This window comes from Microcaecilia unicolor, chromosome 3 (assembly GCF_901765095.1).
Source record: "Microcaecilia unicolor chromosome 3, aMicUni1.1, whole genome shotgun sequence".
Taxonomy (NCBI): Eukaryota; Metazoa; Chordata; class Amphibia; order Gymnophiona; family Siphonopidae; genus Microcaecilia; species Microcaecilia unicolor.
This window is the reverse complement of record NC_044033.1, coordinates 146763422-146790727: the sequence shown is the minus strand read 5'-3', so window position 1 is coordinate 146790727 and position 27306 is coordinate 146763422. Positions and strand designations below refer to the sequence as shown.

General features: G+C 42.3%; 1 protein-coding gene across 1 annotated transcript in view; it reads left to right on the top strand.

Annotated features, from left to right (window-relative positions):
• Window positions 1-27306, top strand: part of C3H1orf198 (chromosome 3 C1orf198 homolog) — a 64436-nt gene that overhangs the window by 18395 nt on the left and 18735 nt on the right. Inside the window, exon 2 of the mRNA XM_030196439.1 lies at window positions 7044-7094. Coding sequence (XP_030052299.1) covers window positions 7044-7094 — 51 coding nt within the window. The remainder of the gene's footprint in view (window positions 1-7043; window positions 7095-27306) is intronic.

The following is a 27306-nucleotide window of genomic DNA, read 5'->3' as shown; positions in this document are numbered from 1 at the left end:
TGGGCGTCCTCAAGTGATAATGGGAAAAAGAAGGGTGTCCCTGATGAAGACTTGGCCGACTTTACTTGGTCCTTTTTTTTATGAATCTAAATACACATAGAGGGAAATCCAAAGTTACAGGAGTATTTCTACTTAAACTACCCATTAAACCAATACTCCACTATTCGCAATAAATACACATTTCTTTATTTAACTTAATCCATTAATATACATTTCATACACCACGTGCATCCGTCACTTACATTCATGCACCTTCCACTTGTCACCCACACGGTTTTTCGAATATCTAATTTCACCACAGTACATAAGTTCTGCAATGTCCAGAATGTTCCACCAAGCAATACTTGCAGTTAAAGTTTATAATGTCCCGCCATCTTATAATCCACACTCAAATCCTGTTCTCTTCAAGATGTATCTTCAATTGTTATTGTTACACTTCAACTGTTTTCTCGTCCAGTGTTGTTTCCCATAATCTCACTGGATCACTGCCAACTACTTAAAGCATTGCAAATGCTGAGTATTAAATTTCATATATCGCTCATCCCTCAGCTGACCATGTGGGACTCTCGAAAGGCACAGGAAAGACTGACGTATATCACTCCAAATCAGCATCAGAAAGTCTTCTGCTCTCCATCCGCCTGAACTCCTTTTAGTCCCTCAATGCGAGACCGTATTTCGAATAATTCTTCATCAGGAGAAACTGCAGACCATCATCTAAAATCACATTATAACACAACCTACTTTATTCTGCTTCATTTATCACATATATATCTTTCATTGCTACTAAACACTTCATTATAAATCCACCTCCGACTGCTTACCTACAAGGCAGCCCCTCGACAGGAGTATCCGTGAAACCGCCTACTTACTGCACAGCTGCAAATTTACTCCCCCAGTGGTCACTAACCACCTCCCACCCCAAAAAAAACAACTTTAAAAACTTGTCTTTTTTTTTTTTTTTTTTTAGAGTATGGGTGAAGGACGTCCTTCGCTATGCCTCCGTCCGTGCAACGGCAGTTGAGGACGTCCAAAATGTGGATGTTTCTGTGAGAAGGACGTCCATGCGTTTGCTATGCCTCTGACACCCCCTTTATTTATTTATTTGGATTTTGGATCACAAGTAACAGCAGTGGGATTTGAACCGGCCACCTCTGGACCCTCCACTCCCTTGAAATTTGGCCGTCCCTGGGTGGAGGGGAGGTATGTGTGTGTCAGCGGAGGCATAACGAAGGTGTGGCCGTCCTTCTTTCAAACATTTTGGACTTGTATTGCGCAGAGCAGCCACACATAATGCTTGGCTGCTCTGCACTGGCTTCCCCTCCTTAGGAAGGAAATCGTGTGCAAATGAGCTAACAGTGAGCAGCTCATTTGCATGCGATTTCCTTCATGCATGCCTTTTTACGTTCAGTTAGTGCATCAGTTAGTCCACTGCAGTGCCCCCTAGGGTGCCCAGTTGGTGTCCTAGCATCTGAGGGGGACCAGTGCACTACGAATTCTGGCTCCTCCCACGACCAAAGGGCTTGGATTTGGTCGTTTTTGAGATGGGCGTCCTCGGTTTCCATTATGTCCAAAAATCAGGGACGCCCATCTCTAAGGGCGACGGTCGACTTAAATGTTGAGATTTGGGCGTCCCCGACCGTATTATCGAAACGAAGGATGGACGCCCATCTTCTTTAGATAATACGGGTTTCCCCGTCCCTTCACGGGGACGTCCTGCAAGTACGCCTTCAGGAAAACATGGGCACCCCGTTCGATTATGCCCCTCATTGTATCCATTGGATCTCTTAATCTTTTTTTCTTAGAAGAGATTATAAAGATTTTTATATGTGTGAAAAGGACCTCAGCGTCAGTTAGCGTGTGGCAGCAGTTCATTTATCAAGAGGTAGAAACATTCTTAACTCTCTTAACTCGCCATTGCCTTTTCATAGGTCCAAATTGCTTATCAGAGTTACAATTTCACAAATTATTTATTTATATATATTCCTTCTAAACGTATCATGAAACTTAGAGCTTATTGCTTAAAAATGAAGAACTTAGCTTTTTAAAGATAATTGTGAACAACAGGACCACTGGCCGACATGCAGCATGTTTCGCTATAGCTGCATCAGGGTCTGGTCCATGCCTTGAATGCCATCATCAAACTTTTACTCCCCCAGTTTAATATAGCCCCTGCCAGGTGAAGAATAAGTTAATCCTTAAAGTTGGCCATTTATTTTGATGTAATTTTAGGTACAGCCATTTTTACGAACTGAATCGTGGTACAAATGTACGTGCCTAAATTATGCACATATCCCCCCCTTATTCTGTAACAATGTTCGTAAATGCTAGCACTACCCCCGTTGCACCCATACCCCTCCCATTTTTGGGCCTCCTTTTTCAGATCGCACGTAAAATCCAATTAAATTTAATTAGTGCCAATAATGCTTGTTAGCCAATTATTGGTAATAATTGACTTGTTCTATTAAGTTGAGTACACAAATTGGGTGCGTGCTCAAATTTGTGAGCACAATTTTTGGCAACTTTTATAGAATTGGGTTAGTGCATAAAGTTGTGCACACATAGAATAATGTCAGTTGTATGCGTAAATTAATAATGAGCTGATAATTGTTAACGAACAATACTGGGTTACAATTGGCTTTAATTGGAGCCGGTTGAGACTAATTAGCAGTTATGCATGCAACTGCCCTTAGTCAGTATTCTGTAATGCACGTGCACCTACTAGGGTGTGTGGCCATGGTAGGGCATGGGTGAGTCATGGGCTTACCTAGCAGTTATGTGTGTATGCTGTAGACTATTAGCATAGAAAACAGAAATGGAGAGAAATGAAGGCCATTTGCTATCCCTTCCTCTTCCTTAGAGATCCTCCCCTGATATTCAGCACTATTTAACAGGCCAGAACAGCTGCTGAATGATTTAAATAATGCTTAACCAACTATCTGCTGATGTTCAGTAGGGGGATAACCGGATATCTCCTGCTAAATATCCCCAGTTAGCGGCTAGCTAATATCCGGTTGTATCACCCGATATAACCAGCTGGATTGGCCGCTGTCGTGGACAGGATGCTGGGCTCGATGGACCCTTGGTCTTTTCGCAGTGTGGCATTACTTTTGTACTTATGTACTTATCTGCCTGTTCTATAAAGCCAGTTTAGCGGCCATATTTGGCTGCGTGAAAAGGTGCGATATCTTTGGCCTGTTTAAAGATAACCAGCTATGTCTGAATATTGACTTAGCAAGCTATCTTTAAACCTCCCAAAAATAAACCGGATGTTTAGTGCTGGTCATTGGAAACGCCCCAGCATTAATTATCTGGTCTCAGCGCCAACCGCGGGAATTAACCGATCTAACTCCCATGGTCTGAATGTCAGCCCCCCCCCCCCATGTAAATGTCCTATAGCATTTACGTGTCTGACTGCATACAGTTAGGCGCAAGTACTTACACCAGCCTTTCACATGGCATAAGTGCTTACGCAATTGTCATTAAAGAATCCATGCTTAGCACGCTGTATGTCAACTTTAGGCACCCTTTCTTAAATCCAAACCAACGTATTTATTTGCAGGGAGCATCACAGAGATCCTGTAGATAGAATGGATCGACAACCTAAAGAGCAGAAAACTGTGCCTAAATGGTGGATATGGACTCTGGCTATTAGAAAGAACATGAGTCAGTGAGTCTCCCAAATGGATTATAAAAGACAATATTAAAACAGCTGAAATGGAAGGGGTGTGGGGCAAAGTGGAAGCTCTATGAATTGTGTTGGAAAGAGAGGATGACACTCTCATCCACACCAGTGTAGTCTACAGACCTCCAACTTAAATTGAGAACCTGGTGGTGGCCAAAGTCAGAAGGATGCTAGGCTGCATATAGTGAAGCATTACCAGCAGAAGAAAGGAGGTATTAATGCTCCTGTACTGGTGGTCATTGGTGAAGCCCCACTTGGAGTATTGTGTTCAGTTTTGGAGGCCATATCTTGCAAGGATGTAAAAAGGCTCAAAGCCACCAGAGGAAAGCAATCAAAATGGTGTGGGGTCTGCACTGGAAGACATATAAGAAGAGACTTGAAGGATCGGGGAGATATGATAAATTTTTGGTATGGAACAATGCAACCTTTTCCAAAAACAAAGGGGCACTAGAACTAGAGGACATGAAGTGAAATTGCAAAGGGTTAAAATTAAAAGCAACATCAGGAAATACTTTCACGGAGAGAGTGGTGGATGCCTTCAATGCTCTTCAACAGAAGTAGTGGGGTTGAAAACAGTGACGGAATTCAAAAAAGTGTGGGCTAAACACAGAGGTTCATTATGTGGCATGAAGATTCTATACTATTCTAGTCAAGGTATTTATATCCCACTAATATCAATGCTGAGTCTAAGCGGGTTACATAAATTCAAAGACATACCTTTAAAATCCAGAAAGGCCTACAAAATTACTCACTTAAGTGCTTATTGAAAAGATAAGTTTTCAATCCTTTAGGGAATTGCAAGTAACCAAAAATTGCCTGAATTTGTACAGGTATAGAATTCCACAATTTACTAGCTTGAAAAATAAAAGCATCATGAAGTTTTTTTATACCAGACTTTTTTTAACAGAATTGTAAAGTGGAATGAAAACAGGAATTTACTCTGAAAACTGGATAAGCTATTAACTGTGGGAGAAGAGAGGAACAATTCCCTTGTAGTATGTTAAATACAATAGAGTCCTCTTTATGGGAGACCTGGGTCTCAGTTTAGAACAGCCACCTACCTTCTGATAGAACTCTTAACCACTCAAACTTGACAGTCCTATCCTCCACCCCCGTCTGTTAGTTCAAATATTCTGAGGTCAGTGTGGCCTATCTTTGGCCGCTATAAACTTAACTGGCCAGCGCTGAATATTAACTTCACCAGTTAAACCAAAAAAACCACCAGATATTCAATGCCGATCACTAGAAATGACCCAGCGTTGAATATCCACGCCCAGCGCCAACCATGGGACTTAGCTGGCCTACCTCTTCTGGGCTGAATATCAGCCCCAAGGAATATAGTTTAGTGGGCTAAGAACCAAGGGACCCCAATTCAAATAGAAACAGAGAAAATGTAGGCAGATAAAGACCATATGGCCTTTCAACTCTGCCCATCCATGCCATCTACTCTCCCCATCATTCCCTTTGAGATTCTGTGTAATTGTCCCAATCTCTTGAATTCAGATACTGTTTTCAACTCAACCACTTCTACCAGGAGGCCACTCCACAAAATCACCACCCTTTCTGTGAAGAAGTATTTCCTTGTTACTTCTGAGTCTATCCCCTTTCACCTTCATCCTATACCCCCTCATTCCAGAGCTTCCCTTCAATTGAAAGAGACTCACCTCCTGTGCATTTATGCTGCATAGGTGTTTAAATGTTTCTATCATATGTCTCCTTTCCCGCTTTTCTTCCAAAGTATACATATTGAGATCTTTAAGTCTGTCCTCATAATGCTTTATGACAAAGACCACTGACCATTTTAGTAGCTACCCTCTGGACCGGCTCTCCATCCTTTTTATACCTTTTTGAAGGTGCGGTCTCCAAAACTGTAGACTATATTCTAAATGAAGTCTCACCACAGTCTTATTCAGGGACATCATCACCTTCTTTCAGTTCTTTGTGAATTTCTTGTTTAAGTTTTGAGCCCTCCAGGGAAGCCTGAAGGCTGTTGAAGCGGTATATATTCAGATACACTAAGCATTTTTTCTGTCCCTAGAGGGCTCACAATTAAAAAAAAACAAAACACAAAACTCAAAGTGCTGAAGTATGACTTGAAACCGGATCCCCTGGTCCTCAACCGATTGCTGTAACTATTAGGCTACCCCTCTGCTCCACATGGACATCTATGTGGCCGTTTTATAACATGGATATTCCTTTGCTGCCACAAAAATGTCCATGTCCCTTGTTCTTCCCTGTTCGTAATTTGGACATTTCACCAGCACTTGGATGTCCATTTTCTCATGTATTTTAGAACAGGTTGTGTGTTGGCAGATCATGTTCTAAAGTACATGAGAAATGGACGTGCAAATGCTTTTCTAGGCTATTGGTCTACTACCAATACCTTAAACAACAGCTTCTTCACTTGCTTTCTAAAAGTACAGTAGTTTCTTGTTGTTCTTGGTAGTCACTTCAAATTGACCTCCAATAGTAAGTGAACGATTTTGTGTTTCAATTAATCAGTATGATTAAATGTAGAAATTGTCCTATAGAGAGAGTGTTTCTCAAGCTGGTCCTGAAGTACCACCTAATCAGTCTGGTTTTTACCACGTTCATTTGGGATACCCTGAATACTGGATTAGCTACTATTTGGGTTTCTACAAGGTACTTGTGACTTGGATTGGCCACTGTTGGAAACAGGATACTTGGCTAGATGGACCATTGGTCTAACCCAGTATTGCTATTCTTATTTTCTTATGTACTCCAGGAACAGTTTGAACAACACTGCTGTAGATGTCATGAGATGCCTTATAGTGGTCTCCTGACAAGTTATACATTTTAGCGTGCTTGTTTCTTCTCTAAAGTCTGACTTTTTTAGTGGTTTAACGTTAGATGTAATCCTAGATGTTTGAATTCAGTTTGTCCATTCTTCTGGTTTATTTATTTATTAACTTTGACATTTATACCCCACATTATCTCGAACATACTTGAGTTCAATGTGGCTAACAATAAATAAAAAACAGATAAGTTTTTACAAAGCCATAGACAAAATGATGGCCATTGATGGCCAGTTGCAATCTAAGATACTCCATCAATGAATAGAAGCCTCTCAAAGAGGAGAGTTTTCAGTCTTTTACGAAATACCAAGTAATCAGGCTGACCCTTGATTGCCATTGACTGAATTCCACCACTTAGCACCCAGGTATCTAAAGTCATCAGAGTGAACTGACTTATAACGCACTTTCTTGCAATCTGGAAGATGAAGTCTAAGATAGTCCGTAGAACCAGAGGTTATATTGCGTAGGGGAATAGTTATTGAGGGCTGCATATAAGGGCATATAGTTATTAAGGGTTTCACAGTTATTCTTGAATTGTATTGCAGGACATAACTTGGCAAGATGAACACTCTGCCCCCTTCTCTTGGGAAACAAGGGTGAGTCTACTTTTCATCATTGTTACATTTTTATTCAGAGAAACTGTCTGCCTGAAGATTTAAAGGAGTCTGTACCATTTTGAGCATACAGGAGGTCACTCTGCAAAGTCATTGCTGTACATCTGTGGCCTCTTATAGAATACCCACCACCTAAAAACACAAACTTTGGCATCAAGATATGTACTTTGTCAGTGAGTGTGCATATGAGTGGAGAGAGGGCAGTGCACTCATGTACATATGTAGATTATAAAATACTAGCATTTGCATTAATACTTGCTCATTTGACACTCAAATGGTATTAACCGATTACAGTCTATTTTCATTTCAATTGCAGGTTGGTTAAAGGGAAAAAAAGTTGGTCTTGAATGTTGATAAATCTGAAGTGATGTTATTTGGAGATGTCTGGTGAGCAGATTCCAGATACAATTAGTTTATGTGATAGGGAAATCTGTTTGGTTACACAAGTCCGCAATTTGGGAGTGATTTTAGATATGTAGATTACTTCTAAACCACAAATTAGGAAAGTTGTCCAAAGTTCATTTTTAAAAAATTTTTAAAAAGCCTTTTTTACAGGTGCGCTGAAAAATGGGCTGTGCTAGTGTAGGCACGTGTTTTGGACACGCGAAGATCCATTTTTCAGCACACCTGTAAAAAAGGTCTTTTTAAAATTTTTGCCAAAAATGGATGTGTGGCAAAATAAAAATTGGCATGCGTCCATTTTGGGTCTGAGACCTTACCGCCACCCATTAACTTAGTGATATGGTCTCACGCAGCAACCGTGCGGTGATTATCTACGCACATAGAATGACAATTACCGCCTGGTTTCTGCCTCGCGCAGGATGTGCGTAAAAAATGAAATTACTGCCCAGGCCATTCGGTAGCTGGGTGGTAACTCCAAATTGACGTGCGTAGGATGCGCGTATGCGCCTATGTGGCTTAGTAAAAGGACCCCTGAGGCCTGAAAGTACAGTTCATTTGACTATTCCAGCATTAAGGAAAATTCATTTTTGAAGAGACCAGGCAACAAGATTTTCAATTGCAGGACCTGTGCTATGGAACCAGCTCCCTTTGCAAATTAGATTAATGAATGATATTGGGAAATTTTAAAAATTGTTAAAAGCTCATTTATTTAGCAAATCTTTTTGAAAGGAAGAATAGAAAAGGTGTAGGGTTATAGAGTCCAGACTGTCACAGTTTATTCGATGAGTGGAGCAGGATGAGTTATGTGGTAGTTTAGTTTTATATGTTTTTAGTTTGTTTTATACTCTTTTATTGTAATTTGATGTCTTTTTGTTAGGTGGATTTTATCATGTGTGTAGTTTTGGAATCCACTTAAGTAAATCGACAAACTATAAATTGATTAAACTAAACTAAAATATAGGTGCGGATGTTTACACCAGCTCTAGGGCTGGTATAAATATCTGTGCGTGAAAAGTAAGCAGCATGTTAGGGACTCTGTTTACTAAGCTGCACTAGTGTTTTTATTCCTATGGGTGTCTCTAGTGCGGCTTAGTACAGAGGGCCGTAGGTGTCTTATTCTAGTAATTTATAAAGAAAAGGAGGCATCTTTATAAAATAATACTTAGCACTAGGTACCTCTGTTATAAAATTACAGCTGTAAGGGGTAGTTCTGTGGAATAGGCACTAACATTTACATGCCATTCATAAAGATTAATGGCATATTCATGTATTTGTGGAAACAAATGAGTGTAAATGCCAAAAATTCTCCTAACTTCATAAGTGCCTACTTTCCTTTAGAGAATAGATGCCCTCCGGTTGCCAATTGTAGCTGCCCTGTTATTAGAATTACCCTCCACAGTAGGTACAGTAAATAAATAATTTTCCCTGTGTGTGCGCGCCAAGTTTTAAAGCTTACCTTTTTGGTATGTTAAAAATTGATGGGCCTGATAAATTATTGCTCCTAATTTTGAGAGTTATACGTATAAATTGTCCTCTGAAAATCTAGACTAACCTGTAGCAGGTGTTCTCCGAGGACAGCAGGCCTGATTGCTCTCACAAGTGTGTCGACGTCCGCGTCGCCCAAAAAGCGGCAAACTTTTTCCAGCAAAAATATAAAACTTTGCCAGAGTAACTAGGTCTCATGGCATAAAATGGGACCTGTGCTAAAGTAGCATGAGTTGGTGGTAAAATAACCCATCTTAATTGTAGCCCCACATTGATAACTAAGCCCCTATGATTTTATTTGGGTGGGTTTCTAGAGAAACCTAGTTTAAGGAAGAATCAAGAAGGTCTGCTCAACTGCCCAAATCTTCTCAGCTTGAAAACAGTCCAAAAATCTTAAAATATATATAATTGTATGTGGGGAGTTAGCAATCAGTGAGTCAGTGAAGTCCCACTTTGGCCGTGGATTAGAGAGAGAGCACAGATTCGTGGATATGGGTAATGTTTTGCCCAGTGCAACAAACTTCAAATTTTGAGTTGGTTTTTATCCCCTTTTATTTAGGCCTTCTACCATTGTTATTTATAGCTGTACTAACTTCCCATACAACTTAACATGTCAAATTTATCGTAGCTTAATACGTCATAGACGGCCCAATTAGGAAACGTGTAATTTAAGTCCTAAGAGCTCCACAAGCTTTTTAAAAGTATTTTATATTTCAGCTCTGGCCTCCGTACCAGTGAGTACGTGGCATTTTGTGTGTGTGTGTGTGTTGCTTTCAGCTGTTCCGTGTCAGCTTTAGTCACAAAGAAGAGGACCTTTCATTGAAAACCTCTCAGCCCCCTTTGAGGATCTTCCTTGGGGCAAACAGAAGTAAAAAGGCTTCTTCAAATACCTTTGTCAGGTTTCGGTGTAGCTCGATCCCGTGGACACCAGAGGTGACATTTTGACTGGGCCTGCCATGTCAAGTGTATCTGTTCAGCGAAACCTATGATTTCTGAGGCAAGCTTTTGTAGCATATATATTTTGAGAGCAGTTTTGAAAAGGATGCAGCTGTCTAGCAAAAGGCATTAGCTAGCTAGATCAATCTGTTGAAAAATGCCCATGGCTGAGTGCTTTATTTATTTATTGGGATTTATTTACCGCCTTTATGAAAAGATTTCACCCAAGGCAGTGTACAACAGGTGAAGCTTGACATAAAGCTTTTTTGATTAACAACGTTAATAAACTGATCAAATACAAACAAATACAATTAATGAGGTAAACTTGGAGATAGCAAATTGAATCCTAGTAACAGAGCTAACGTGAAACAGAAAAACATTTAAAAAGTGGCATAAAGCAGCATTTGGATGTTTTGCTTGCCAAAACATTAAAATCGCTATTGTTGAAACCCATTTTCTAAACGTTTTTCTATGTTGTTTGTCCGCAGTGTATTCAAATCACAAGGGGGCGTGTTGGAGGCATGTTAAGGGCAGGATTTGGGTGTTCCTAACACTTGGATGTTTTCCTGCCATAATGGAACAAAACAAAAACGTCCTGGACTAAAACTAAGACGACTAAGCCACAAAAAAGTGCCCTAAATGACCAGATGACCACTGGAGGAATAAAGGAATGACCCCCCCCCCCCCTTACTCCCCTAGTGGTCACTGACCCCCTCCCATCCCCCCCAAAATGTGAAAGAAACAATTCATACCAGCCTCTATGACAGCTTCTTCAACAGGGAGTAGTTTGAAATGTGGGGCACTGGGAGTGTCGTTGGACCACATGTTCTTGACATGTTCACAGATGATCAAATTTTGGCAAGTACTTCTGCTCTGGGTTTCTCAACTTTGGAAGTGTGGCTGGCTTTGTGCTCCCAGGTTGCTATTTGGAGAGATTCACACTTCCACGCAGGTTCCCACTGGAATGAAAACATTTGTGTTTTATTCTTTCCTTATGGCAAAGAAGGTGATCTTGTTAAATTGGCTGTCTTATAGAGAGGTCCTTCTGTGGCACGTGACAGCCTAAAAGATGTTGAATCACCACCAGGATTAAAATTTCAAGTAATTTAGATTAGAGAATGATACGGGGATGGTAAACCGCAGTTATCCACGGTAAATCCATGGTAAAAGAAAAAATCTGGCCGTTCACTGCGGATGTGGGAGCAAAATGTTTTACCGCCCCCCTGGAGCTATAAAAAGCTTTGCAGTTACTGTTCCCAGTCCGGCATCTCCGTGCCTTCCTTCCTCCCTCCCTCCCACAGTAGCTCTACCTTATGCAGCCAGCCAGTGGTGTGCTGGAGCTGGCTCGCACAAGCCATTTGTTAATTTTTTAAGAATTTTGAGAGCATGTTGATAAACTTTAACAACCGGCTTCCAAAATTTGGGCTTATCCTTTCTCGGCATTGTTTTCCTTCTCCTCCCCTGTGGCTTGTTACAGGGGGCCTTGAGGGCCCAGGCCCCCCTCAACAATAGTGGCTAGCCAGGTGTTTTTTTTTTTTTTTGGCTTCCTCAGGCTCCCTGTGCTTCCTGTCCCGGTAGTCAGGCAGCTGAGCTCTCCCTCCCTTCCTTCAGGTCCGGCTGGATATCGCTCCTCCCTGTTTCCAGCAGTGAGCCGTGGTGCAAGCAGCGCGGAAGATAGCTGCTTCCAGCTGCCCCAGTCCCCCGTCGCTGCTTCATCCCGCTTTTTCAACTTCCTGTGAGTGGGACGAAGCAGCAAGACGGACAGGGGCAGCCAGAATCAGCTGTCTTCAGCGCTGTCCGCACCATGGCTCACTGCTGGAGTAAGGAGATAGCTGGCCGGACCCGAAGGAAAGGGGGGAGAGCTCAGATACCCTTCTCCTCCACCACCGCCAACTCCAGGCTCCGCCCTTTCTGCCTCACCTCACCTCACCTCATGCTTGGAATAAACTCCCTGCCCATCTTCAAATCCTTGCTTAAAGCCCACCTCTTCAATGTCACCTTCGGCACCTAACCACTACACCTCTATTCAGGAAATCTTGACTGCCCCAACTTGACATTTCGTCCTTTAGATTGTAAGCTCCTTCGAGCAGGGACTGTCCTTCTTTGTTAAACTGTACAGCGCTGCGTAACCCTAGTAGCGCTCTAGAAATGTTAAGTAGTAGTAGTAGATACCTGACTGCAGGGACAGCGAGCAGGGAGCCTCAAAACAAAGCAACCAGACCTCTGAGCTACTTCTTCCACGTTCTCGTTCTTTATTGTTGGTACCATTTTTATTTGATCTCACTTACATTTTCAAACGTGCCGGGGGATGTACACACTGAGGAGGTATAATAATGGAATAAATCTTCATAGGTAGAATAGTAATTTGCTATAAATTGTGATCAGTGTGTCATTTGGAAGGACTGGTTAAAGGGACCCACAGAGAGGGGGCACTGGAAATGCGGGAGGGGGGTTGCTGGAGTGGACCCACAGAAAGGGAGGGGCTGCTGGACCCAAAGGGGGAGCTGGAGAGAAGGGAGAAAGGTGCCTGGACCATTGGAGGGAGGGAGGGCTGACTGAAGGGAAAGTAGAGAGAGGAGTTGGACCCATGGGGGGTGGTAGGGCTGGAAGAAAGAGAAGTGCTGGACCTGCAGGGGAGGAAAGGAGGGGAAGGAGCACAGAGGGGCAAAGGCAGACATGGGAGGGGGTATATGGACACAGAGGGAAGATGCTAAACATTGGGGAGAATAGGAACGCAGAAGGGAGATGTTGGACTTGTGGTGGGGGGGGGAGGCTTAGAGACAGAGGAGTGATGCTGGACATAGGTGGAGGGATAGGGATAGGCTTAGGGCTCTGCCTGGCCAGGGGGCAGATGTCCTAATTGCACCCCCCCTAACACCATCTCTGGCATGTGTGATCTTTATATTTTGCACTATGTAGGAGGAAATTCATATCTTTCTATTTCTGTGGTATGGCTTCTTGTGGTTTTAACTATTATGTATTTGGCATTTGTGTTCTGTGTGTGTGTGACCAAGGTATTCTGTTAGCATGAATTTTCTATGTATCATTCTGTAGTAATTTGGTTTGTTCAGTTTTCCTGATAGTGGAGGGGATATTTGTGAGGGATTTTGTTGACCCTTGTTCTGTACTGTTTGCGATTTATAAAACGACAGTTATACATAATATTGTTTCTTTTTATATTTCAATAAAGTGATTTAAATATAAAATCAGAACGAAGCTTCTGCAGATGAGATGTGACAGAGATTGCAGGGACGGGGACAGAGTTCACGGGGGTGGGGTGGGGTGAGGACGGGACAGGAACAAATTTTATCCCCGTGTCATTCTCTAATTGGACACCATTTTGGAACATATTGGCACCAGCTGCCCACAGTAGACTGTTGAACATTTGACTCCATATGTTCTCCTTTCAAATATGGGATGGGGTAAGGGGGAGTGTGGAATGGGGGGGGAGGTAGTTGGAGTAGTTAGTTGGAAGTTTAGGGGTTCTTTTACTAAGGTGTGCTGGCGTTTTTAGCACGCGCTAAATGCTAGAGACGCCAATGTATTCCTATGGGCATCTTTAGAGTTTAGCATGCGCCTATTTTTAGCGCGCACTAAAAACACCAGCCTCGCCTAAGTAAAAGACCCCCTTAGAGTGACCATTGCCTGAATGTTATTCACTGCTTTTTTTGTTTATTTGTGCATATAATCAATAAAAATGATTAAACCTTAAGAAGAAGTCGGTGCTGTTCTGTGGGAAGACTGTTCAGGTCTTTCCAGATGTTTCCCAGAACACTCAAGTTCAGAGGAAAGCTTTTTTGGCTTTGAAAACTAGGGTGGTGACTTTGGGAGCCACCTTTTTTCTTCGCTTCCCCTGTAAACGCTTGGTTAGTTTTCAGGAGAAGCAATACCTTTTCTATGAATCTATTCAGCTAGAAAAGATTCGTCAAGAGCATGAGAAATAATTGTGCTGGTTAGTGACTTTTGGAGTTCATAATAATATCGAGCGCAGATTTGGTAAGAAGTTATCTTCTTTCTTTTCTTTGAAATGAGGCAAGATCTAATACAAAATAAGTCTACTACTACTACTACTACTTAACATTTCTAAAGCGCTACTAGGGTTACGCAGCGCTGTACAATTTAACATGGAAGGACAGTCCCTGCTCGAAGAGCTTACAATCTAAAAAGACAAATGTACAGTTAATCAGACAGATTAGGGCAACCTATATGTTCGAAAGGTTAGGTTCCGAATGCAGCATTGAAGGCAATACAGTATTCAACTCTGTGCTATGCAAAATAAATAGAAATAGATTACTGGTATGCTAGTGTTCTGCTTTCTACTGCTCATTGTTCCTCCTACCTCTACTGTTGTGCCCATGTCATGTAAAGTTCTTGCACTTGCTGACAGCTCTTTTTCTCAGCCTTCAGCTGTTCTCCCTTCTCCTCGCCCTTCTCCCATTTCTGGCCCTTCTCAGCCCCAGGCCTCCCCCCCCCCCCCCCCCCCCCGCACAGGACACTCACTGACTTTCTCCAAGGTCATCATCATTACTCATGCCCAATGCAGTTTCCTACTTCCCTCTCTTTCTCTCCCCCCCCCCCCCACCTTTGCTTCCTTACTCCCTTCCTGTTGACCAGAGCTGCTTTCTACTGCTCCCACCCCACCTCCATTGTTTTCCCATTGGCTGGATCCTACCTACAGTGTCTGCTTCTCCTTACAGTAGAAGCAGGCAGGGTAGGCTCACTGACAAATGGCTCAGGGTGGGAGCTGCAGATAGATTTAAATTTTCCAAAACCTCTAGACTCATTAGCCATCTGTCTAGCTTCTGAACAGTAATATAAAATTTTGTATAATCCTGAAAAAAAGCCTAGCCTCCATAGTCCTGATCAAATCTGACAGGGTTTCCTACATATTTGGGCCCTAGGCATGTCCCTGGTTTGCCTATGCTGTAATTTAAGCCTTGCAAAGGTATTAGTTGGAAGTACACCTAGCACCATTAAGAATGCTGTATAATTCAGTCAGTAGGTTTCACAGTAGAATTTGCAACAAAGAAATGAAATATACATCTGAACCACTAAAAGGCAACCCATCAAGTATAAGGAGTTTTTCTACTCTCCATTAATGTGTGTTTATCTATGTGCTATGCTTTGGCTCTGTGTTTGTCTGTTATGGGAGAGTCGAGAAGAGGGGGGATGTAGATTGAAAGGAGCAATTCCTTAATTGCTGTATTTCACTGTAGCAGAGTATCTACATTGCAGAATCTGGAACTGGCCCATTTTCTTAGTGTTTCTTATTTTCCCATTCCCAAATTTGGTCCCATTCCATTTCATTTTTGAAGAGTTATTTTGCCTCCAGACAGGAATTCTCAACCCTTCTTTTCAACATCCTTTAAACAGAAGAATAAAATTAAAAAAAAAAAAAAAGTAGAGAAAAACAGAGACATGGCTTTGGAAATGCTTTTAATTATAGGGATGTTCAAGGGCTGTACAGGGGGTGGAGTGGATTTGTGGTTGAGATACGAAAGGGATGTGTGTGGGTGTAGGAGATTATGGGGTGTGTTAGTATATGTGGGTGTGGAAACTATGAAAATAAGTAGGTAGAAGTTTAGGGGTGTGTATAGCAGGTGAATGGACCTATATGAGAAGCTTGGATGGGTGTGTATGTGAGGCCGCAGTGGTTCTTCATGTATGAGGAAGACTATTTGTGGAGCTTTACATATGTGGACTGTGGGCTTCCATGGGAGGTCAGTGTGTGGGTTGTTTTTGTGATTGTGGGGTATGCAAATGCTTAGGTGTATGGAGGGAGGCAAAGGGCGTATGTGTGTGTGTGTGTATGTGTGTGAGCATTTGGATAGCTGTAGGGCAGTGTATATGTGGGTCTATTTGTGGGATATTTGAATTGGGGAGAGATTTTTGGTAGATATTTTTATTTCATGCAATTTGAATGGATTATTTTATTGTATGGTTAGAACAGAGGTCTCTGCTTGTTCTGAGTGTGAGTGGGGCTTTTTAAAAATTTAATATTAACGTCTTCCTCAAATGCAAAAAGGAAATATCAAGCAAAAACAAAACCCATCAGTTGAAAAGATAAACAGAACGTTCCATGCAAAATCGTATGAATGAGCACAAAATATCATGGCCCCTATTTCTCAAAAACGTAAAAGGAAAATTGAGAGGACCAAAAAAAACATCACTAAGGAAAAAGCAAAGAGAAATAAAAAGGTAAGCAGTCTTACCAACTGATTCCTCACCTAACTTAATTTGTTCCCCTTATACCGTCAGTTATTAGAGTCCAGAATGAACCTCCTCTGTAACCTGTCCCTTAATCAATTCTTCTTGAGACTGTGTAAGCTCATTCTAGTAGACAGGATCATTAAAAAGTAACATACTTTTCGCCTAGAAATGTCAACATTCATTTTCTGGTAAATTTCAAGAAAACACATTCCATGACCTTAACTTAAACTCTCTGTGAGCTTCTTAAGTTTTAGATGAAAGATCAGAATCTACATAAATAACATAATGATGAAAGGCTGTCAATCTTGTCTTAAAAAAAAAAGCTAATACCAAATCTCAATCAAAGATGTCCAAAAAGCTGATAATCACAGTATTTATGTATGTGATCTCCTGCACAGAAGTGTCTGAAAGGGCAGTCAAATTAGAATTCAAGGGGCCACTCACTCATCTCATCTTCCAATACCCATACAAGTACGTAGAAACAGAGAAAATGATAGCAGATAAAGAACATTTGGCCTAGCCAGTCTACCCATCCATACCATCTACTATCCCTTCCTGTCCCTTAGAGATCCTACATGCTTTTCAATGCTTTCTTGATGTTAGATACAGTCTTCATTTCCACCACCTCCACCAGGAGGTCATTCCACATATCCACCAAATAAGAACATAAGAGTAGCCATATGTCACAACTGTCAGGAATGGTGAGCCCTTGAACCAAAGCCGGAGCTTTGGCAGACAAATCACCTGGGCTAGCACAGCAGGAATCAGAACAGACTAGACTAAGATAAACTAACAGACTCAACAAGGTAGGACAGAAGTAACTAAACACAATAGACAAAACAAGGACCAGATCCAGACAAGGCAAGGAAAAAAAGGCAAAGGGGCCAGAACTGGAACCCAGACAGGACAAGGCAAGACTCGGAACTGGATTAAAACTGGGACTGGGACCCAGAAATGCAAGACAAGGCAACACACGGAAGTAGATCAAAACTGGGTCCAGAAAAGGGCAAGACCAGGACAAGGCAAGAACTGGATCCGGACAGGACTAGACTGAAAGAGACAAAACAAAGCACAACTAGACAGGCAAGACAGGGCAGGAGCTAGGCAACAGAATAACAGATGCAAGACAATATACAAGGCAGGAACAGGATTCAGGATCCTCAAACAGGATTCAGGATTGTCAAACAGGCTTGGCTGGAGCAGGTTTCTTGAACAGACTTGACTTGACTGGAACCGGATTCTGGAACAGACTTGACTTGGCTGGAACCGGATTCTGGAACGGGCTTGGCTGGAACTGGATTCTGGAACGGGCTTGGCTTGATTGGAACCGGATTCTGGAACGGGCTTGGCTGGAACTGGATTCTGGAACGGGCTTGGCTTGGCTGGAACCGGATTCTGGAATGGGCTTGGCTTGGCTGGGAACAGGATACTGAAAGGAACATGGCTTGACAGATAGCAGGGGCAGAACCTGGCTCAAACACACAACAGGAACAGAACTTAGCAGAAACAGAGCTCAAGAGCCAGGAAGCAAACATAGCAGGGAAAGGATTAAGCAGACTAAGGGAAAACAAACAAACAACTAAACAATGTGCTTACCAGCATCCACAGCTGGAAGGGAAAGGTCAGGCAGATTGAGAGGCAGCAGACAAACCTGCTTAGCAGTGAGATAATTAGAGACAATGCTGGCTTCTACAGACTCTCAGAATTAACAGACAAGAACTACACACACAGGAAACAGAACAGGGAAAACAGGAACAGAGCTTGTCTAAACACAGAGATTGGCTTAAACATGGAGCTTAACTATAGCAAGAGTCAAAAGCAGGGCTAGACTAAAAGCAGAAGCCAAGTGAAGTCAAACAGATACAGACACCAAGGGCAGGTTGTGGCTCTAGAGCCAGGCCTTCGAGATCAAGGTTCAAAACAAAGCATTGAAACACAAGACTCAGGGAAACAGAACAGATCTTCAGGAACAAAGCCAAGCAGGGATATGACCTATACAGAGGGAAATTAAGAGACCCCTTGCAAAGGCAAAACATAATAGGTGTTTATAAAGGACTTGCTGATGATGTCACAAGTAGGAAATGAAGCAGAAGCAGGGAGACCAAAGCGAGGCTTGGCTTACAGGAAGAACAGCAATAGGGAAAAAGGCAGACTGGAGAGGTCACAGAGCTAGATACAGAGAAACAGTAGGTCTGAACATAAGGGCACGGCCACCACCATGACACCATACTAGGTCAGACCAGTGCTCCAACTAGCCCAGTATCCTGTTTTCCAAACAGTGGCCAAGCTAGGTCACAAGTACCTGGTAGAAACCCAAATCATGGCAATACTCCGTACTACAAATCCCACAGCAAACAGTTGCTTCCCATGTCTGTGTCAGTAGCAGACTATGGACTTTTCCTCCAGGAATTTGTCCAAACCTTTTTTAAACCCAGATATGCTAACCGCTGTTACCACCTCCTCCAGCAAAGAATTCCAGAGCTTAACTATTTGTTGAGTGAACAAATATTTCCTTCTATTTGTTTTAAAAGTATTTCCATGTAACTTCCTTGAGTGTCCCCTAGTCTTTGTACTTTTTGGAACGAGTAAAAAATTGATTTACGTCTACTCGTGCTACACCATTCAGGATTTTGTAGACCTCAATCATATCTTCCCTCATCCGTCTCTTTTCCAAGCTGAAGAGCCCTAACCTCTTTAGTCTTTCCTCATATAAGAGGAGTTTTCCATCCCCTTTATCATTTTAGTCGCTCTTCTTTCAACCTTTTCTAATTCTGCTATATCTTTTTTGAGATACGGTGACCAGAACTGAACGCAATACTCAAGGTGCAGACGCACCATGGAGCGATACAAAGAAGCATAAAGAAGTATTTCCTTAGATTACTCCTGAGTTTATCCCCTTTCACCTTCATCCTATGCCCCCTTGTTCTAGAGCTTCCTTTCAATTGAAAGAGACTTGCTTCCTATGCTTTTGTGCCATGGACATATTTAAATGTCTCATCATATGTCCCTTCTCCCGACTTTTTTTTCCAGGGTATACAGTGGTGGAAATAAGTATTTGATCCCTTGCTGATTTTGTAAGTTTGCCCACTGACAAAGACATGAGCAGCCCATAATTGAAGGGTAGGTTATTGGTAACAGTGAGAGATAGCACATCACAAATTAAATCCGGAAAATCACATTGTGGAAAGTATATGAATTTATTTGCATTCTGCAGAGGGAAATAAGTATTTGATCCCCCACCAACCAGTAAGAGATCTGGCCCCTACAGACCAGGTAGATGCTCCAAATCAACTCGTTACCTGCATGACAGACAGCTGTCGGCAGTGGTCACCTGTATGAAAGACACCTGTCCACAGACTCAGTGAATCAGTCAGACTCTAACCTCTACAAAATGGCCAAGAGCAAGGAGCTGTCTAAGGATGTCAGGGACAAGATCATACACCTGCACAAGGCTGGAATGGGCTACAAAACCATCAGTAAGACGCTGGGCGAGAAGGAGACAACTGTTGGTGCCATAGTAAGAAAATGGAAGAAGTACAAAATGACTGTCAATCGACAAAGATCTGGGGCTCCACGCAAAATCTCACCTCGTGGGGTATCCTTGATCATGAGGAAGGTTAGAAATCAGCCTACAACTACAAGGGGGGAACTTGTCAATGATCTCAAGGCAGCTGGGACCACTGTCACCACGAAAACCATTGGTAACACATTACGACATAACGGATTGCAATCCTGCAGTGCCCGCAAGGTCCCCCTGCTCCGGAAGGCACATGTGACGGCCCGTCTGAAGTTTGCCAGTGAACACCTGGATGATGCCGAGAGTGATTGGGAGAAGGTGCTGTGGTCAGATGAGACAAAAATTGAGCTCTTTGGCATGAACTCAACTCGCTGTGTTTGGAGGAAGAGAAATGCTGCCTATGACCCAAAGAACACCGTCCCCACTGTCAAGCATGGAGGTGGAAATGTTATGTTTTGGGGGTGTTTCTCTGCTAAGGGCACAGGACTACTTCACCGCATCAATGGGAGAATGGATGGGGCCATGTACCGTACAATTCTGAGTGACAACCTCCTTCCCTCCGCCAGGGCCTTAAAAATGGGTCGTGGCTGGGTCTTCCAGCACGACAATGACCCAAAACATACAGCCAAGGCAACAAAGGAGTGGCTCAGGAAGAAGCACATTAGGGTCATGGAGTGGCCTAGCCAGTCACCAGACCTTAATCCCATTGAAAACTTATGGAGGGAGCTGAAGCTGCGAGTTGCCAAGCGACAGCCCAGAACTCTTAATGATTTAGAGATGATCTGCATAGAGGAGTGGACCAAAATTCCTCCTGACATGTGTGCAAACCTCATCATCAACTACAGAAGACGTCTGACCGCTGTGCTTGCCAACAAGGGTTTTGCCACCAAGTATTAGGTCTTGTTTGCCAGAGGGATTAAATACTTATTTCCCTCTGCAGAATGCAAATAAATTCATATACTTTCCACAATGTGATTTTCCGGATTTAATTTGTGATGTGCTATCTCTCACTGTTACCAATAACCTACCCTTCAATTATGGGCTGCTCATGTCTTTGTCAGTGGGCAAACTTACAAAATCAGCAAGGGATCAAATACTTATTTCCACCACTGTATGTATTGAGATCTAAGTGTTTCTCCATACACTTTGATGAAGACCACTGACCATTTTAGTAGCTGCTCTCTTAACTGACTCCATCCTATGTATAGTCTTTTATCATTCAATAATTTTTATTGATGACTTAGGTTAATACACACTTCAAGTAGACATTGTACAAAAAGAACCGTCTCCGCCGTCATCAAAGTTTAACATATGACCCCCCAGTACAAGACCCCTCCATATCTGTTCAACTATCAGTTAACAAACAATAAACCATGTAACAGGAAATTGTATTAAACCGTGTTACCCACCCTCCCCATTCTAAGAGACCTAACCCTTCCCTTACCTCCCCCCCCCCCTTCCTCACCAACCACATAGACTCCAAATTCTCCCCCCCCATTTACCCCCCTTCTAGGAACTAGATGTTTCTCATAGGTTTACAAAACTGCATGTATTCATCCTTCATTGAGAAGCAAACTACGCCCTTGAGGGTGTAGAATCTGTAGATATGGGCCCCAAACGGCGAGAAAGTTTTTCCTCCTTTTTGGCAAGAACCGGGAGTCTCTCGCCTCCCAAGACATTAAAAGGTGTAGCTGGTTCCTCCAGTGCCAGTAGGCTGGGGCTCTGATGATGTCCAGTACTGTAAAATACATTCCTTCCCTTACCTCCCCCCAACCCTCCAGCAGTGGGATTATAGTGAAAACAGCTTCCTGCGAAATTCTTATCCCCAGTCACCAGACAGAAACTGTTATCACAATCTGGTGACATTAGGGACAGAGAAAGTACTTGCAAACAATACGTAACCCGCTTTGGTTGTACCATAGGCAGAATATCAAATGCATTACCCTTACCTTCCCTAAGATCCTTCAATACCTTCAGAATTATCCCATCTGGCCCCATCATTTTGTCTACCTTTAGTTAGCTCCTCAGTTTTTGGAGGAAACCTTTGGGAGAGAGGGGGGATCCATATGTAAAATATTCAAGAAATATTGCTTCTTTTGGAGGTTCTATACTATGATTCTTGAATTCTTGTGGGATGTTCACATTTTCTTCCTGTCAGATTTGGTGAAGTTTTTTGTCCTTTTTTATGGAACGCTATGTTTATGAACAGACAGTTGGATATCCATCCCTAATTCTTTCCCACATATTCCATATATTAAAAAGCACAAAAATGCAGAAATGCTACAAGTTGAAAGAGCAACCGTACAAAGAAAACGCTGAAAATAGACATCTGGTATTTGTTTAGTTTTTCTTTGGATAAAAGCTCTGTGTCTTGCTGGACAGCTGCATGAAGGAATTCAAAGCTGTTCTTGTATACACACTGACTTTCACATAATCATTAATAGAGCTGGGTGGGGATTGTTTTCCAGAGAATTGCTTCAGTTTCTTCAGAATGATCATTCTACAGACATGTTGAAAGCGTTAAAAAAAAACACAAGTTCAAGTTATGTTAAAATATTTTTATTCTTAATCTTTCCACTCCACTACTGGAAAGTAATTATACATAAGAGGTTGAATAGATGTCCATCTGGGGACATGGTAACTCTCTGAAAATGTAACGCAACAGTATCAAAGTTAGCATGGAGGAAAAACTTGGTGAAAAGACACAACAGGTTCCAAAATGGGCCAGCTTGGACCAGGCAATCCAGGGAAGAAAGCTTCCCCCAAAAGATGACCCGATGCATTTTTATGGGAAAAGCAGTTCCATCAGCTGCAACAGACATTGATTCACTGTGACACAGCAGTTAGGGAATTGTACCTTTCAAACTCTCGCTTGATCACAGATGCAGACGCCATCACTGATACAAATATAGATACCTCACACGCAAGCACACACATACATGTACAGACACCCACTCACACATATATAAATCAGTTTCTACTTAGCAATTATGTAACTGAAATGGTACAGCATATCATTATGTAGAAACTCTCTGCAACAGCCCCTCTTTTATAGAATAAGCTGCCTGGTTATCTGAGATGTGATCGTGTACAACAGTTCAGGAAACTGTTAAAAACTCTGTTTTGTAAAGGCTTTTTAAAGGATGTTATTAAGTGCTTTATATGTAGGATGTAATGTTCTGCAGATCCTGTTCTTTGAATAGATATGATCTTGGCTGATCATGAGTGTATTTTGATTATGTATGTATGTTTGTAACCCACTGTGGGTAAAAACGGGATATAAATTTTAAAATAAATTAATACATACATATAGACATACAAATGCAGAGGGGATGGAAATAATTCCATGAGGCATGCGCTGTATCCTTTCCTTCCCCTCCTCCCACCCCTCACTGCTGCCATACCCCTATTCCTACTGGGCTGACCTTTTTGTGCTTCAGCTATATATTTCATTGCCTTTCTTGTAAATTCGACTTTGAAGGCTATATAGCTTTCTTAATGGTTACTATGAATGGTGATACTTGAAGGGCAACACTAGAACTGGGTGCCCATAGTTACGCATTCTCTGTGCATATAACCTCAAAAATGACAGCATTCTGTACCTTTAAGTGTGCACTTATGTGTATAAATTGCAGTTGTTTATTGTTAGCCACAATGAACCCGAACTTGTTTGGGATAATGCGGGATAGAAAAGTCATAAATAAATAAATAAATGGCAACAGGTCAACTGAGTGCTATTTTGTAAGGGTGCACATAAGTGGCATAGCACATAAATGAGCACTTACCGCTTGCTAAAAGGGAAGTATCGCCGGGCTACCGCAGCTGCCAGACAGTAGTTCCCACCCCCAGCACGTGCCATTTCCGGTGCTACAAAAAATATTTTTATTTTTGTAGCGCTGGTGTGTACCTGGCAATAATTGGGCAGTGGCACGCTGCCTGGTTACCGCCAGGTTAGCACGAGAGCCCTTACTGCCACCTCATCGGGTGGCGGTAAAGTGCTGTCCTCGAAATGGGCGCGTGGCAAGTGCTTCACTTGCCGCACGTCCATTTCTTTAAATTTAAAAAAAAAAAGAAAAGACCTGCCTTTTACCTGCTGCGGTAAAAGGGGGCCTCGACGTTTGTCAGAAACGCGCACCAACGGCAGCTCAGGCCCCCATTTGCAGCAGCTTCGTAAAAGGCCCCCACAATAAGCTACTCCATTCACTAGGTAAATCTCTCCTAATTGCACCCTTCTCCTCCACCGCTAACTCCAGACTCCGTTCCTTTTATCTTGCCTCACCTTATGCTTGGAATAAACTTCCTCAGCCGCTACGTCAAGCTCCATCTCTAGCCGCCTTCAAATCTGGACTAAAGGCCTACCTGTTTGATGTTGCTTTTGACTCCTAACTTTTCACTTGTTCGTAACCTTTATCTTGTCTTCCTCTCTTCAATAGTCCCTTATCCCTATGTGTCCTATCTGTCTGTCCTACCCTTACCCTTAATTGTCCTGTCTGTCTGTCCTGATTTATTGTAAGCTCTCGAGCAGGGACTGCCTCCTCTTCATGTTCAATTGTAAAACGCTGCGTACGACTGGTAGCGCTATAGAAATGATTTGTAGTAGTAGTACTAGTGCACGTGGACTGCCACATTTAGGCAGGCTTATGGCTACTGTAACTGCATGTGCTAAAATGTAAAGGTTACACTAGTTTTCTGTAACAGAATCTGGGTGCCGAGATGCCGTTTACACAATAGGCTCTCATGAAGCATCATCAAGGTGCTTAAAAAGAAGATGCCCTGTTATAGAATTACCACCTTAGGGGCCCTTTTACTAAGCTGGGGTAAAAAGTGGCCTGCGCTAATGCCTACATTACAAACAGCGGTGACCACTGAGGTAAAAAAATGGCCCAGTGTGCACAATTTCACTTAGGCAAGTGAAATTGTGCACACTGGGCCATTTTTTTACCTCAGTGGTCACCGCTGTTTGGCGCCATTTCTTATGCTTTAAAAGAAAAGGGTCTGGACGCCCGATCACTTTAACCGGCTGTCTTTACACAGGAGGCTTTTACAAGTACCTTTTTTCGCGTAGCAGCGATCATTTTCAACGATAACACTTTAATGTGTTAAGGCATTTGACCTAAACGATTTAAATACCGCAGAACCAAATCTCGACCCCTGAGGCAGGCGTCATTTGACGCCGAAACACGGCCCGTGTCGGGTCACCTGTCAGTAAAGTACTCCTGTTGTCCTCGTCTTGAAGGCCCAGCATTGCTTTTTTTGTTTGTATACTTTGTTTGTATGCTGTATTACCCTCTCTATTTGTTTTTTTTTTACCTCAGTGGGTAAAAAGGCCTCTTTGTAATGGGGCAGTAAATGTCCGTACGCTGAAATTAAAAGTAGTGCATGGCTATTTACTGCCTGAGTCCTTGCCGCCACCTATTAACTTGGCAGTAAGGGCTCAAACGCTACTCGTGCGGTAATCAGGCATCGTGTGGCAATGTGGACTCGCCAATTACCGCCAGGGACATCCCCTACGGTAGAAAAATAGAAAATTATTTTCTACTGCACCAACTTCAGAGTTCTTCTGGGCCCTCGCTACCCCGGTGGTAGTGTCAGTTTGGCAGGTTAGCCCTACCGCAGCTTAGTAAAAGGGCCCCTTAATGTGTAAAGTGGTGTGGTAGCTGTGTTAGTCCACTTTTAAAGATAATAAATAGAAATAAAACAAGACAGAGAAAAGAAAAAAAGATGATACCTTTTTTATTGGGCTAACAATACATTTTTTATTAGCTTTCGAAGGTAACCCTTCTTCTTCAGATCAGAAATGAGCAAATTCCCAGCTTCACCTATTCTGACAGCCACCTAATTTGAAACACAGATTAATGAAAAGCATGCTCCCAATACAAGCTGAAAAAGAAGAGAGTGGCACACGTCCCTGCAATATACCAAGCTGCAAACTGTGCCAACACATGTCACAGGATCTCACCGTCATTCGCATGGGAAAAACATTCAGCATAAGGGGATCCTTCACATGTTCATCTTCAAATGTGGTATGTATCATTCAGAGTAAAAAGTGTGAAGAAGGGTGCTATATTGGAGAAACAAGCCAGATGCTAAAGTTGAAATTTCATCTACATAGACATCATGTGAAACATGACAATGTCAACCAGGATGTCACCTCTGTGGGATAGCATTTTACAAAACCAGAACACTGCATCAATGATTTTATGGTAAGAATACTAAAAGGAAACTTTAAGACAGTCCAGGAACGTAAGACCTTTGAAGTCAAAATGATGAAATATTTTGACATCCACCAGACAGGACTTAACAAAAATCTGGGTTTTCTATCCTATTATAAACCATAAAATTCTACTGCTTTTGTCACCCTCTTATCACTGTTCCATCACTCCCTGTCTTTCACCCACCCAGCCCTCCTCACCTTACCCACCCCGCCCTCTTACATATTCTGAAATTTATCAACATTTGCTCATTTGTAATCTGAAGAAGAAAGGTTACCTTAGTAAACTAATCAAAATATATTAAGTTAGTCCAATAAAAAGGTATCATCTTATTTTCTTTTCTCTATTTTGTTTTATTTCTATTTATCACCTTAATGACCAACCCATGTAGTGTGCTGCTACTTGCTATGTGTATGACCCCCTAGTAGTAGACACACTGCTTTGGGAGAGTAATAACGGGTAACACTCCATTGCAACCACCTCTCTCCTCCATGTCAGAGAGAGAGAGAGACAGATACACAGAATGCAGATACAAACAAAACACATGCATATGCAAAAGAATTAGAAAGAATTTCCTGAGCTGTGCTTCACATCATAGGCAGCGCCTAACACAGCATCAGCGACTGGAGAGCTTGGGGGTGGAGCTGGAGATTTGTTTGTTTGGCCTCTTACCCAGAAAAGGTGTTCATCTGCACCTGCTCTACGTTCTTTCCTCACTTGTTTTAACATATAAGGGGAAGGGATGTCGACCCTTTAAAAAAAATTTACCTGGTTCTCTAGAATTCCTCGTATAGAAATAAAAATATGCTACACATTCACATGTAGAAAGAGAGCTTTTCTGTCATTTGTTGAGCACTAAGTAGGGATTAAATGATAAGTTTTAGAAAATAACCTCTTTATAAAACCATTGAACAGAACAGGCCCCAGGACCATCGCTCATGTTTTGAGAAACTCTCCGATCACTCTTGAAATTCTATGCGCTGCCTTGGCGTTACTCTTGACTCCCAGTTGTGGTCCAACTTACTTCGACTTATCCTGTCTGTCCGCAGCTATATTGATGACTCTGCCTTCCCTTCTCTATTCCTTATTCCCTTGCTGCAACCCGCTTGGACTATTGTAATGTTGTCTATTCAGGTCTCCCAGCTTACTCCTTAAAGCATCTCCAGACTGTACAAAACACTGCTATCCGAATCCTCACTCATGCTCACCGTCATAACCACATTACTCCTCTTCTTATTCAGCATCACTGGCTCCCAATTACCTTTCATATTCACAGCAAGATTCTTACACTTGCACATAGGGTCTTACATCATGGGACTCCTTCATATCTTGCTTCATTTCTTGTCCTCTATACCCCATCCCGTTCCCTTCGCTCTGCTTCTACTCATCGCCTGGCCTCACCCCCTGTCTATTGTTCTCACCTTGAGTCTAC